Source organism: Leptopilina boulardi, unplaced genomic scaffold (genome assembly GCF_019393585.1).
Source record: "Leptopilina boulardi isolate dan_hultmark-lab unplaced genomic scaffold, ZJU_Lbou_2.1 LbouV2_266, whole genome shotgun sequence".
Classification (NCBI taxonomy): domain Eukaryota; kingdom Metazoa; phylum Arthropoda; class Insecta; order Hymenoptera; family Figitidae; genus Leptopilina; species Leptopilina boulardi.
In genome coordinates this window covers 2,726,529-2,741,844 of record NW_026137825.1, presented here as the reverse complement: position 1 = coordinate 2,741,844, position 15,316 = coordinate 2,726,529, and the positions used below count along the sequence as shown (strand labels likewise).

Below are 15,316 nucleotides of genomic sequence, written 5' to 3'. Positions count from 1 at the left end.
TAAAAAAAATGAACATAATTTTTAAATTGTGAAGGAATTATTCTACTTGATCCTTGAAATAATTCTAATAATAACGCTATCATCCCATAAAAGCGAGAAATACAATGGAACGCATTGAATATGTCTTTTTACGAGAATTTAATTAACGATATCTCAACATAGTTTTTAATAATCGTAATATATATATATATATATATATATATATATATATATATATATATTATATATATACTCATGCGAATAATTAAAATCATTCATATATTATATTATTCAACACTTGTTCCGTTGCGCACTATATAAACCGCGAGAGTTGATTAAATTTCAAGTTCAAAATCATATTCGAGAACCAATAAATATTACTTAACCCCCCTTATTTTATAACTATTGTGACTCATTTTTTTGTTCTCAAGATAATCATTCAATTAAATTGCATTTCAAGGTCAATATACATATATTAACAACGAATACTACATATATATTTATCTTCGATACAATATATATATATATCAATTGATAGATAGCTATCTTATCGATATTTTCATGTTTTTAAAAAAATAATGTTATTTTTAATTTTTTTTTTTTAATAAACAATAATATTCTGCAGTGCAAAACTGAAATATCGTAATTTTTTTAGGTTATGTTTCATCTTTTTTTTTTTAGAAAAAATATGGAAGATCCACGGAAGCTGGATACAATTATTTCTATCAAAATTAAAATCTAATTTTCCAGATATTATTATAATCTTTATATTTTTTTTGAAAAAAGAAACGTAATGGGCAACATAACCTAACAAAATTACGTTATTTCAGTTTAGCACGGTAGTATTATAATATGGGATTTCTTCTACTTAAAATTCTTCTATTACTATTTAAAATCGGCTGACATAACCTCAAAATTAAAACAGTTTTGTCATTAATACAATGACGCTACCGATAGATGGCGTATCCACCAATCAGAATTGCTTATTATAGCCTTAGTTGCGAAAAATGGAACTAAGAGTAGAACAAAAACATAAACCACGCCTCTTAATAAAATTTTTAGAATGTGTGATTGAATAAAATAACAAGACTGCATTAACATGCAACAATCGTACATTTATTTGAAAAATAACGTATTTTCTATATATATATATATATATATAGAATATTATTATAGAGAGAAAAAACGAAAATGTCTACATATAAATTTTTTTATAATCCAGGACACATTTCTGGAAAAATATATAATTTTTTTAATGACTAAGATTCAAGTTCAGAAAGTAATGAATATTCATTAAATTATTGTATATATGAATATTCCTTATTATATTATATTTATGTATATAATATGTATATATATACGATAATTTATAATCTACAATAGTTTTGTAAATTATTCATAATAGTCTTGATATATTTTGTCCTATATATAGTTTTTTATGTACATATAGATGAATAATTTCATTATATTTAATTCAAAAGTCGTTGCGACGTATTTTTTTCACAAATGACGAAAAATTTTGGTTTAAATGTAATTAACATAACCTCAAACTAAAAAGTACTTTTTAACATAACCTAAAAGTATATTTAACCTTTAAACAGAAAAAAATCATATTTAGTGCATTTAGCGGTCTAACAGAGCGCTATTCCTTTTTTTGGGGGGGGGGGGTATTTTTCTAGTAATTTTAAAGATTAAAATTGATTTTTAATCCTCTACGAGAGGTTAAACACGGTACGCCAGAAGGTGGTTTAAATAAAAATGAATTGGCACTTAAAAATACTTTTTGATTATGATTCTTAGATGAATAAAAAAACATTTCTCAATAGTTTTTAAAATCAGTTTACGTGCCCGATTTAAATAAAATTGAGTTTTTTTTACATAAAAACAGTGTTTTATGGGGAATCAGAATTTATTTAATCTAATAAATACTGTAATAAATGATAAAATAATTACTTATTTTCAATTTTTACATATAAATAATTATATTGCTGTAGTGTTTGTGTCCAATTTTAAAAAATTAAATTATAATGTTAAAAGAACGATTTTAAGAGTGATAAAATTTATTTAAGAGAGATCGAATGATCTCTGAAATTTTTTGGCAAGAAGAGACCTTTAATTTTATCGTTCTATAAAAACGGCACTAAACGTGAAAATGATAAACATTAATTTTAAAATACTTTCTTTTCGAAAGACGGACACTTTTTACAAAAGCAGCTAGAGATCCTTATCTTATATATAAATTTCCTAAATCCTAAAGATTATACGAATCCATATACAAAAACACGATTGCAAAACGAAAAGTAATATAATGAGGGGTTCATTACCTCCTGCCGCCGTCAGATGGCAGCAGCATGCAGGGCGCACAAACTCGCAGCTGTTATTAGATTACTTTTCTACTTTTTGTTTTGCAACCATATTTTTCTATGGATTCGTACAGTCTTTTGGATTTAGGAAATTTATAAGATGAGGATTTTGGCTGATTTTGTTAAAAGTGTTCGTGTTTCGAGAAAAAAAGTATTTTAAAATCAATACTATTTCACGTTCAGAGCGATAATTAAAGCTCTCTCTTCTTGCCAAAGAATTTCAGATACCGTTTCGACACTCTCAATGCATAAATATAAAAACGAAACAAGAAAATAACTTAATTGTTAATAAATTTATATGAACCCAAATCTAAAACATCTATTATCTATATTACATTAAATAAATTCTGGTTCCTCATAAAATATACTATTTTTAAATATTTAAAACTCAATTTGTTTTAAATTGGGCACGTAATTTTAAAACCTATTGAGAAAAGTTTTTTATTCATCTTAGAACCATATAATCAAAAAGAATTTTTAAGTGACAATTCATTTTTATTTAAACCTCCTTCTGGCGCACCGTGATAAAGGCAGTAGATATATTTTGCGTCTGCGCAGAAGCAAACAATTTGCGCAGACGCAGAATATATCTACTGTCTTTAACCTCTTGGAGGATTAAATTTAACTCACGAACGTTGAAAGAAAATTTTCTCGAAGTTCTCTTTTAAATATTTGTTCGCCATCTACATTGAAACTAAAATTTTGGAAAATTTTCAACAGCCTTTTCTTGAAAACAAGATATGGTAAAATGCTTTTTCCTTTATGGATAATTGATTATTGGCAAGATATACACCAGCTAAAACTTTTTTTGAGTTTAAAATAATAAAAAAAAATTTCTTGTCAATAAATTAAATATGAGCACTTTTTTCACAAAAACTGTAACAGTACTTTCTCAGAAATTACAATCAAAAATGCAATTTCCATTTGGAAAATTAATAAACGCTAAAAAATACACGACCTAAGATTTACCAATCACAAAAATAAGAAAAAAAAAGTTTTTTAACATAACATATTTTACTCATTATGACAGCCGTTTGGCAGCGGTTGTATATGTCACCAGACGTTTCGTAGTTTTGCCGAAAGGAGGAGATTGGCGCTGTTGCTAACCACCTGAAATACATAATCTACCAAAGGGCTGTCACAATCAGTAAAGCAGTATCAATATGTTAAATATTTAATAAAATACTTTTTTTTGTTATTTTCGTGATTGGTAAATCTTAGATCGTGTATTTTTTGGCGTTTATTAATTTTCCAAATGGAAATTGCATTTTTGATTGTAATTTCTGAGAAAATACTGTTACAGTTTTTGTGAAAAAAGTGCTCATATTTAATTTATTGACAAGAAATTTTTTTTTATTTTTTTAACTCAAAAAAAGTTTTAGCTGGTGTATATCTTGCCAATAATCAATTATCCATAAAGGAAAAAGCATTTTACCATATCTTGTTTTCAAGAAAAGGCTGTTGAAAATTTTCCAAAATTTTAGATGGCGCTGTCTCACTTGGACCTGGCCTTAAATAAAATTGCAACGACTTAGAATAAAATTTAACAGAATAATCCAGGTACATAAAAATACAACTTTGCAAATTTCTCTCTATCACTGATGAGAAATTTTTGTTTTCCATTTCTTTTTTTTTATACAATATACTATTATTTATTTAAATTAATCACCAGATTGTTTTTTTTTTTATTCAACAATCTATTTACAATTATTTGCGACGAAAATCGCGAATCACATAAAGCATTATATTCATTGTGCTTTTTATTTTCTCTTCTACTTATCAAAAAAAAAAAAAAAAATGAGATTCGAATTAACCCTATCTCTCAAGGTTTAAATTCTTTATATCACAAAAATTTGGTGATTTTGGAGATAAGCTCGACACTATCAAAAATGCAAGAATGGTCCTATTTTTTTTATGTCTAAAATCTAGAAACATTAATTCTTCGTTTTGAAAATTTGTGTCTTTTTGGGGGGGTACTATTTACAAAATATTTTGATATAAAAAGTCAATTTTGAAAAATTCTAAAAGGTTTAAAAAAATTTTTTTTTGAGAAACTTGGAAAATATATATCTATTCCATGAAATTGGGGGCTTAGTTTTTTAAAATATCGAATATTCACAACAACAAAAAAAAAACCTTATTTGAGGTAGTAGGTATTTTTTCTTATATAATATATATTACTTAATCTTGATTTTGTGTAATTTCAATTTAAAGCCCAATAGTTCTGAGAGAATTCCTGACAAGGCCGATAGTAAAACAACTTTTGTGATTGTATAAAGATATGGATTTGCCGAAAGTCCTGAGATTTTGAATGGACTTTCCAATTCCTGTTGGAAAAACGAAAAAATTATCAAAAAAATTTACAAAAGAATTATAAATAAAATTTACCTTTATTAATTCAGCTGCTAATTTTAATACACTATTAGCAACCATAAGTTCATCTTTTTTATGGGGTTTCTGCTCTATTTGTAAATACAAATTTATCTGAAAAGAAAATTTAATTTTTACCATCTAATTAATTAATTAAAAATTTTTTTTTAACGAAACTTACCTGTTCTGTTATAAGAACAGAAAGATTTCTATATTTTTTATTAATTTTTGTGCCAAGTGTCATAAATCTTAAGACAAAAATTCCAAGAGCAAAACTCCAAAATAAAGCTTCAGCGCTATAGGGCGAATGTAAACTTTCCAGATCCTGAAATATTTAGAAAATAAATTTTCAACTCGAAAGTATTTTCAAAAATATAATTCAAAAATTTAAATTATACCTTGATCAATTCTAAGCTAATAAACGAGAGTAACAATAGTGTGAGAATAAAAATAGAGGATACAATAACATCCACTGAACGTTGCGGACCTCTTCTCTAGAAACAGAAATTAATTATAAAAATGTGGACAAAAATCTAGAATTGGCAAAAAAAAAAAAAAAAAAAAATTCCCTTTTACCTTTAAGTACGATCTAATACTGAGCCAAGTTTTAATATTGCGCACTTTATTCAATCGAAAATGTGGCAAATCTGATTTTCTCGCTCGTCTCGATGATGTTAAGTGAGAAAATAATTTTGCATAAAGCAAACGTTGCTTGTAAGTTCTCTCTGCCACAGCCAGTAAAAAGAAGAGAAGAGATGAGAGAACAAGCCTCTCGAAACCTGATATCAAAACTACAATTCGTTCCCTGCAAACAAATTTTGATTGAAAAATTCCCTATTTTAAAGTATTTGAGCCTCTTTTTTTTTGTTATTTAATCATATATAAATACAAACCAAAATGAAGGACCAAATGCAATATCGACAATTTTACAATACATTTCCATATAAATTCCCATATTGGCAAATGAAAATTCATAAGGCAATTCCAAAATTGTGGAATTATTAATAGATTCAGCATTTATACGATCAGTCAATCTTCTTATTGAAGGCATTAATGAGATCAATAATGCGAGAATTAATCCTCCATAAAAATAATCCATACTCTCTGTTGTTGATTCGGCTCTTTCAATTATTGCCGAACTTATATCCAATACTGAAAGTTCAGCTTTCTTTATATCGCGACGTGTCCAAATTGTACATGATACTGGAATTTAATATTCAACTATATATGTAGAATTGTTAAATTATTGAATAACACGTGCCAAATAAAATTTAATTAAATTTTCTAATCAAAAAAATAATTTCCCAAAGGTTCTCCGAATCCGGCATCAGAATTGATGTCTAGGTAAATTCTTATTTCGGATTCGAAAAATCTTTGTCTGATTCTTGATTAGAAAATTTTAAAAAATTTAATTTACCTCGATCGGATGTTGTGCAATTTGACAAAATTGAAGGAGGTAATTCAAATTCCCATGAAAATGGATGCTCCACAAATTCGTTGCAATTGAAATTTGTCTCACTGTGAAGATCAGATTCCTCGAATTCCGAACTGTAAAACAATTATATTCTTTCTGATGCAAAATTTTTAATTTACGGTTCATTCAATATTTAGAGGGTTTATTTACAAACAAGGTCTTTTACTATTTCTTTATATGTAATAGGATTTCTCTTTAGAGAAGGAATTAACGGATTAACGAAAGAATTTCGGGAAATAAGCATTTGGGATTTTGAAAATTCGGATTTTTACACATTCGGGAAATTCGTTACGGGAAAATGACTTAAATATTGTAAATATCATAAATATGCTGATGATTTTAAATTTTATTTGTTTGGTGTTTTGTATCCATTGGTGTTTTTTTCTGAATGACAGTAGCTTAATTCTGGAAAGATTTGTTTTTGACATTGGCAAGTAATTTAATTATTGTAAATATCATAAATATGCTGATGATTTTAAATTTTATTTGTCAGGTGTTTTTTTTCTGAATAACAGTAGCTAAATTCTAGAGGGATTTGTTTCTGACCTTGGCAAGAAACTTAATTATTGTAAATATCATAAATATGCTGATGATTTTAAATTTTATTTGTTTGGTGTTTTGTATCCATTGGTGTTTTTTTCTGAATGACAGTAGCTTAATTCTGGAGAGATTTGTTTTTGACATTGGCAAGAAATTTAATTATTGTAAATATCATAAATATGCTGATGATTTTAAATTTTATTTGTAAGGTGTTTTTTTTCTGAATAACAGTAGCTTAATTCTGGATGGATTTGTTTCTGACCTTGGCAAGAAACTTAATTATTGTAAATATCATAAATATGCTGATGATTTTAAATTTTGTTTGTCTGGTGTTTTTTTCTGAATAACAGTAACTTAATTCTGGAGGGATTTGTTTCTGGCCTCGGGAAGAAACTTAAATATTGTAAATATCATAAATGTGCTGATGATTTTAAATTTTATTTGTTTGGTGTTTTGTATCCATTGGTGTTTTTTTCTGAATGACAGTAGCTTAATTCTGGAGAGATTTGTTTTTGACATTGGCAAGAAATTTAATTATTGTAAATATCATAAATATGCTGATGATTTTAAATTTTATTTGTAAGGTGTTTTTTTTCTGAATAACAGTAGCTTAATTCTGGAGGGATTTGTTTCTGACCTTGGCAAGAAACTTAATTATTGTAAATATCATAAATATGCTGATGATTTTAAATTTTGTTTGTCTGGTGTTTTTTTCTGAATAACAGTAACTTAATTCTGGAGGGATTTGTTTCTGGCCTCAGGAAGAAACTTAAGTGTTCTAAATATCATAAATGTGCTAATGATTTTAAATTTTTTTTGTTTGGTGTTTTGTATCCATTGGTGTATTTTTCTGAATGACAGTAGCTTAATTCTGGAAAGATTTGTTTTTGGCAAGTAATTTAATTATCGTAAATATCATAAATATGCTGATGATTTTAAATTTTGTTTGTCCAGTGTTTTTTCTGAATAACAGTAGCTTAATTCTGGAGGGATTTGTTTCTGACCTTGGCAAGAAACTTAATTATTGTAAATATCATAAATATGCTGATGATTTTAAATTTTGTTTGTCTGGTGTTTTTTTCTGAATAACAGTAGCTTAATTCTGGAGGGATTTGTTTCTGACCTTGGCAAGAAACTTAATTATTGTAAATATCATAAATATGCTGATGATTTTAAATTTTATTTGTTTGGTGTTTTGTATCCATTGGTGTTTTTTTCTGAATGACAGTAGCTTAATTCTGGAGAGATTTGTTTTTGACATTGGCAAGAAATTTAATTATTGTAAATATCATAAATATGCTGATGAATTTAAATTTCATTTGTCTGGTGTTTTGCATTCACTGGAGTCTTTTTTTTTTAATTAATGCGAAAGGCACAGACAGACATTAACGAAATTTTTGCATTATATAGTCTCTTGTAAAAATAGTAACAGTTTTTTCGGTGCATAGTGTGCCTATGAAAATATATCAACAAACGGCTGACGGGAATTTATTCCATATGTCTTCCCGATTCGAAATTTTTAAGATTTGAAATCCTAGTTGCTCGTCTTTTCGAAATTATAACGTGGAAGCTAAATATTTGCCATGAAAAAGCGCAACCATCTCAATTTGTAATTATTTGACTTGCTTTTGTATCAATAAAACATTCTGAAAACTAATGCAATTATTATGCCTTTTTTTAATTATTGAAAATTACAAACCTATAACTACATTCGTCGCTATTAGTCGTAACTCCCATCCATTCTGTAGCTGATGTTGTCGCCTCAGTAAAATGAATATTCGACGTTTCTTCACATTCACCCTCTTCTTCACTCTCACATTCCTGTACATTTTTTCTCGAACTCGTCGAATCGGAAGGTAATTCTCTTCCCTTCTGCAAAGAAACAAAATAAAAGACTAAAAATTTTTAAAATTCCCCTAAGGAAACCTCTTAAGTTATGTGTTTTTTTTTTAAATTACCCTTGCTTTGCTTTTTTTTAAAAGAAAGTATTTCTCGAGGGAAGCTAGTTAAAAAATCAGTTAATTTTTTTTTAGAAAGACAGTGTATAAATTTTTATCACTATTAGCTTAAAATGAGTGTATAGCTAGAAAATAAAAACAAGCGATTATGAGATGATGAACATACCAAACTATTGCAGCCATCTCCATCACTATCGGAATAATTTCCCCCCTTTTTCGAAGTATCGGGTGCTGCATGTAAAGTAGGAAATAGATAATTTTTAGTCATTTTATGCCATCTTTCTTCTTGCCAGTGTTTGAAAAAAGCGTTTGTCTAATTTTTAACTAAGCCACTAATCAATTTTCCCATAAGAAATTTATATTTGCCATTTTAAATGAATTTAAAATTATAATCAAATATATGATTAGTGACTTCAGTATCAACTAAAACTTAAACTAATGGGAAAGAAATTAATAATTTTCGATTATTCTACCAGAGAAGCGTCTTGAGACTGAATATTCCTGTTCAGTAACTTCTACGACGTTTGCTCTTCCCTCGAGATTCTCGTTTTTATTTTCTATTGTAGGCGCAATTACTTCCCGTTCGTTGTCACTGGAAACATTTCCATTTAGGCTCTCAAAACCGTCGTCATCTTGATGAACAACGTTTCCATTTTCTACAACTTCCTCAACGGGTTCTGTAAAGATTATTCGTGTTTATATATTAAAATTTTTTGCCAAAAGAAATACAAATTACCTGGTTGTTCTTCAACTAAAGGCGATTGAATATCAATGGGAGATGGAGAATTTGCTCTTTCAGGTTTCACTTCATTTATCTCGTTTTCCCCTTTTTTGAGGATTTTCTAAAATTAAATTTTATTTATTCCTCGTTAAATATTCTAAAATTAATTCCTAATTTGTTTGGAATATATAAAAAACGAAGTACAACTTACTGGTTTTGGACTAGAAGCAATGGCACTTTCGATAGTGACTTTTTTTGCAAATCGAACAGACGACGAGACTTCTACACTAATTGTACTTCCTTTTTCGGAAGTATTGTCCACCGTCGATTGAAATTCATTATTTCCTCCTGGTGAGAAAAAATTTTTTTTACATTCATTTAAATATGGAAAAAATTTTTTAATTAAATGACGACTTACGTAAATTTCTTCTAACTCTGGATTTATTAAATCGTCCCCGTCCATTTCTAGAGCGTCGAGATCTTTGATTATCATTTTTCGACAACGACGGTCCTGAATGAGTTGAAACAATTTGCGAATGCACGATACAAAGTGTCAACATCATTGCAAAAGGAATCAGTACTTCTGCATTGGAAATAATCTAGGAGGAATATTTTCAAAAAAATTTATTTAAAAAAATAAATCCTTATCTCTCACCTAAACTTTCAGCACTATTGACTCAATTTTTGATATTTCTGAAATGTTGCTGTAATATTTAAATGAGACAATATTGCTGCAAGTTTAGATATGCTGTAATTGTAAAAACTTACATCAGATTCGGATTCTTTGTTGAGAATATAAAAATATATAATAGTATTGAAGAATTGAAGACTATAGAGAATTAAAAAAAAGGTAAAAGTATAGCGACTTGTCTGTTGTATCCACCAACGACTATTGAGAGGAAGAAATAAAAGTCTTTTTAATGCCAACCAAGTGACTGTTCGTAAACCGTGTTTCGGTTTTGCTTTCGGAAATGACGAACCTAAGAAAATTTCAATTTAATTAATTAATTAATTTGAAAATATTCTGTGAATAATCTCACCTCTTACAAGATCTACGTCAATATATTCGGTTTTTAGTTTTGCCGTTCTCATTGGAACGTGAGTGAATCCTCCAAAAATTCTTTGCTCCACTGTTTTTTCCCATTGTTGCTTGTCGTAGGTGCCAATTTTTTTCTGGTACCTTTCGAAAAAATGAAACAAAATTCTATTTTTTTTCTGTAATTAGGGATTTTTTTTTACAGGTACTGGGGAATCTATGTAAGATTATGGGAGTTTTTCCTTTTGGGACCTACAACACTTGGATAATTCTTTCTCCTACGGAAACTACCTTTTCTTTGTAGGTTAAAATTTCTGGGATCTCGCTACATAATAAATAGCCCAAGCTATTTATTAAATAAATTCTTACAATCTGCAAACTTATGATCGACTTCTCCTCCACTTAAAGCACACGCAGGTGATCTATCCACTGTCTTACAAACCCTTACTTTATGACAATACCTCAGGCACCTACTATTCGTTTTTCTATAATAAGACAACACAAACCAACACTGAAAAAATTTTGGTACAACAGCTGCCCCAAAAGAAATATGTCTATATTCAATTAACTTCATACTTAATATTTACCATGAGTGAAGTTAACGGAATATAGAATTTTTTCCTTTGGAACAGCTGCTGAACCAAAATTTTTTCAGTAAAAAAAAGTTTCAGAGTGTCTAACTGATATATTTAACAATAAATTAATTTCTAATGGTAGTAAAAAATGGTAATAAAAACCATTCAAGTTTTTTTAGATTTAAAAATTTTTAAATTCACAAAAAATTTTAATTTTTGTAGAAAGTTACAGAAATTTCCCTGACTTTGAATGAAATTCCCTGACTTTCACTGACTTCCCTGACCGTTAGACACCCTGAGTTTGTAAAAATTTGCCTTTGTTTCTTTTCTTGGTCAATGACTACAAATGTGAGCTTCATTCCTCGATGATTAGGTCCTAGAACCGTCACACCTTTTTCTATACCTTCTCGAGCACTTCTTCCAAAACTTGCTGGACTTTTTCTAAGATCTTCAAGATCTTTTTTCTAATTAGGACTTGACTTGGTCAATACCTTTTTGAAGTCAATTTCAATTTTGATCAGGAGGTCTCCCTTTCTTGTAGGATCTACCATCTTTTACATTTTATTATATATATACAATTTGGGAATTTAATTGTGGTTCTCATATAAAAACTATTATTTGAAGAATACTTTTAGGACTCCTATGAAAGGAATCTATACGAATTCTTGTAGATTATCTTTATATGAACAAAAAATTAAAAACTGTTCTGCCATGCGAAGAAAAAATTCAGTTAATTTATATTGTCGATTAGAATGATATTCACCAAATAAGCTGCGGGAAAATCATCTTTATCGACAATATGACTTAACAGTTTTTTCTTCGTATGGTCAGTATTAACAGCAAGACTTTTTTGACAATACTAAATAAATTTTTACCACTTTGTGCATAATATAATTATTTTAAATCATTGAAAAATAATTTAATAACAAAGAAAACAATTTTTCATTTCTCTCTTTAGAAACTTAATACAGATTTTAATAAAACAACAAAGGAAAAGTAGAAAATAGCACATTATGTATATATATATATATATATATATATATATATATATATATATATATATATATATATATATGAGGAAAATAAAAACAAAGGAAATTAAAAAAAAAAACATTGGGAATGTAACTTACCAATGAATAAGATGATTGATTGCCATAATTGTTTTTTTTTCAAAAAATTAATAAAAACATGAAATTTGAGACTATCGTTCAGGATTTCCGTAAAGATAAAGATTTCCTTTGTGGTTCAACCAAAAATCTGTGACCCCCTTCCTCAAGATTAACCTCACGACAAAGCACCTTGATGTCAATAAATTTATATTGAGAATACTTGTTCCCATAATATTCCTTTGGAATTTGATTTCTTTTATGAACTTTTTAAACTATCTCGCAATAAACAGGATACTCAATTATTATTACAAAACAATTTTATCAATGGAATCATTTCTTTTTTTTTTATTTCTTATTCCTACTGCTAATAATATGCTATACATATATACGCGCACCGCCACCAGAAATTTACTATCGACCTCGAAATCCCTTTTCTGCGCACTCGCCAAATCCACCATATTATTATAAAGAAGTGAAAATACAATTTTAATTTTATTTCATTTCGTATGTATGATAATAATTACATTAAAAGAGGGAAACAATTATTATTTATTACTTTCTTATTAAGAAATAATTTTTATTATTAAGAAATTGTTTAAATTTTTCAATAAATATTTTGCCTTCTACTTTCTGATTTCTCAATTTGTCAGAATTTTATATACACACACACGTGACAAACGACACGTGGCAATTTAAAAGTGTGATTTAAAAATATTTAAAAATTTTAATTTTATTGAATTTTTCTTAAACTCATTATATTTTACATTTTGATACGACACTGGGGTGATAACTTCTTTATCTCTTGATATATATATATATATTCAGAAATAATTCCAAAACAAAGAATATAAAAATAGAACATTTTTGTTATATTACACTGAAAAAAAATATATGACAAAATCTGCTTTTTATTTCTGTAATTTTTACCTTAGAACAAAAGCAATGCACACACGCGGCAATTATTATTGTAAAAAATATTAATTTTCACATTAGTTTTAGTTAAAATTGCCTTTTTTAAAGTAAAAATTGCCTTGCATACATTGCTTATTGTAAAAATTTCATTAAAAAAAAACAGATTTTATGTATATTTTTTTCAAATAATTATTTACTTGAACCAAATAATTTTTATTTGAATTAAATAAACTGTATTTAAACCAATTATTTCTGTATTTAAAACAAATATATTGACCTGAAGAACGTAACGTTAATTGTTTAACGGTTACAAAAACCAATTTATTAAAGTTTGTTCAAATTTTAATCATTACCAATCGAAAGAGCATAAAAAAATGTTTCAGAATCCATGAGTTTTATTCCAAATTTGATGTCGGAAAGATATGAAAAATCAAAATTAATTTAACCTTTCTTAAATGTTAACGATCGCGTTATCGGGCGCTTATTAAAGTTTGTTCAATTTTTTATTATTACCAATCGAAAGAGCATAAAAAAATGTGTCAGAATCCATGAGTTTTATTCCAAATTTGATGTCGGAAAGATATGAAAAATCAAAATTTAATAAGCACCCGATAACACAATCGTTAACGTTTGAGAAAGGTTAAATTAATTTTGATTTTTCATATCTTTCCGACATCAAATTTGGAATAAAACTCATGGATTCTGACACATTTTTTTATGCTCTTTCGATTGGTAATGATTAAAATTTGAACAAACTTTAATAAATTGGTTTTCATAACCGTTAAACAATTAACGTTACGTTCTTCAGCTCAATACAAATATACCATTTAATTGATTTAAAATAATAATTATTTGATATAAATAAATATTTATTTGATAACAGGCAAGTAACTGATTATTATTTGAATCAAATAAATTATTACTTATTTATTATTATTTCTAAAATGTTGTTGTAATCACAGAAAATTATAAGGTATTAAAATAAGCTGCAACGCTTATTATTTTAATCCAATTTTGCTTATTTTAATCCAATTTGGTATTAAAATAAGCAAAATTGGATTAAAATAATAAGCGTTGCAGCTTATTTTAATACCTTATAATTTTCTGTGATATTAGAATATTGAGGCAATGTTGCGAATATTACTGCAAGTTTAGGTGCTGAGTTGATTATTTGAATGAAATCAATTTTTTTTTCTTATTATTTCTACAATGTTGTAATATTAGAATATTGAGGCAATATTGCAAATATTACTGCAAGTTTAGGTGCTGTGTTAATTATTTGAATTAAATAAATTTTTTTTTATCATTATTTCTACAATATTGTTGCAATATTAGAATATTGAGGTAATGTTGCGAATATTACTGCAAGTTTAGATGCTGTGTGTGGATCACATACTGTGTAATTTTTGTATTTTTAAAGAAAATAAAAGATTTAAATTTTAAAAAAGCTTCGATAAAAATTTAAATAATTTAATTTTGAAAATTTTAAACAAATAGAAATTATTTAAATCTAAAAATTTTTATGGCATAGAAAACGATTCATCATAACTCAAAAAATTATTATTTTATTTTTAGGTTATGTTACCTGAATCTCGATTCCTATATATGCATAAAAACTTTTAATTTTGATTTAAATGCAATGTCTAATTATTTAAAATTTTCAAAATTAAATTACAAAATACAAAAATACACAGTTCTAATTCTTTGTTTGATTTTTTCTTAATTGGGAAAATTGAAATATCACACACAGCAACATAATATTTTCTAAATATTTTCATTGAAAGATTTGAAATATTTTAATGCAATATGTTTGAAATATTGATGCAATTATGAAAATTTGTCATAAGTGATAAAACTTTTATTTATTTACAAATAATTATGAATAAAACAAATAAATATAAAACGAAAAAAAAATTTGACATTTGACAAATTGATTCAACGATTTAACGATTCAACCATTGATCTGTATATAGAAGGTTGAAACACAAAAATTTTTAATTATATAAAACCTCCGAAATGTAAAACTTTTGAGAAAAATTTACACCAGGGTTGAGAACGATCGCGGAAGAAAAACGAACTGAAACACATTCACATCCGCCTTTTAAATTGAGGTTAGGTAACAGAAATATTTTAAAATCCAATTAATATATAATTAAACAATCTTTCTTACTAATAAACAATAAATTAAATAAATACTCCAATTAAAATACAATAATATAAAGTTCCTTTAAAAGTGAAATATTAAAAATAGTTGAAATTACAAACATAGAAAGAAAAAC

At 26.9% G+C, this 15,316-nt stretch overlaps 1 protein-coding gene across 1 annotated transcript; it reads right to left on the bottom strand.

Annotated features, from left to right (window-relative positions):
- Positions 1 to 4,123: 4,123 nt before the first annotated feature.
- On the bottom strand, positions 4,124 to 12,556 carry LOC127281158 (protein phtf). Its single transcript, XM_051304699.1, has 16 exons — positions 12,147 to 12,556; positions 10,446 to 10,585; positions 10,174 to 10,385; positions 9,824 to 10,004; positions 9,617 to 9,753; positions 9,421 to 9,526; positions 9,158 to 9,361; positions 8,851 to 8,915; positions 8,426 to 8,598; positions 6,130 to 6,260; positions 5,606 to 5,915; positions 5,289 to 5,517; positions 5,111 to 5,206; positions 4,894 to 5,037; positions 4,731 to 4,826; positions 4,124 to 4,669 (listed from the first exon to the last, which is right to left on the bottom strand). Exons 1-16 carry the CDS (start codon positions 12,170 to 12,172, stop codon positions 4,520 to 4,522), a joined length of 2,400 nt encoding a protein of 799 aa, XP_051160656.1. The 5' UTR covers positions 12,173 to 12,556; the 3' UTR covers positions 4,124 to 4,519.
- Between the last annotated feature and the right edge of the window lie 2,760 nt (positions 12,557 to 15,316).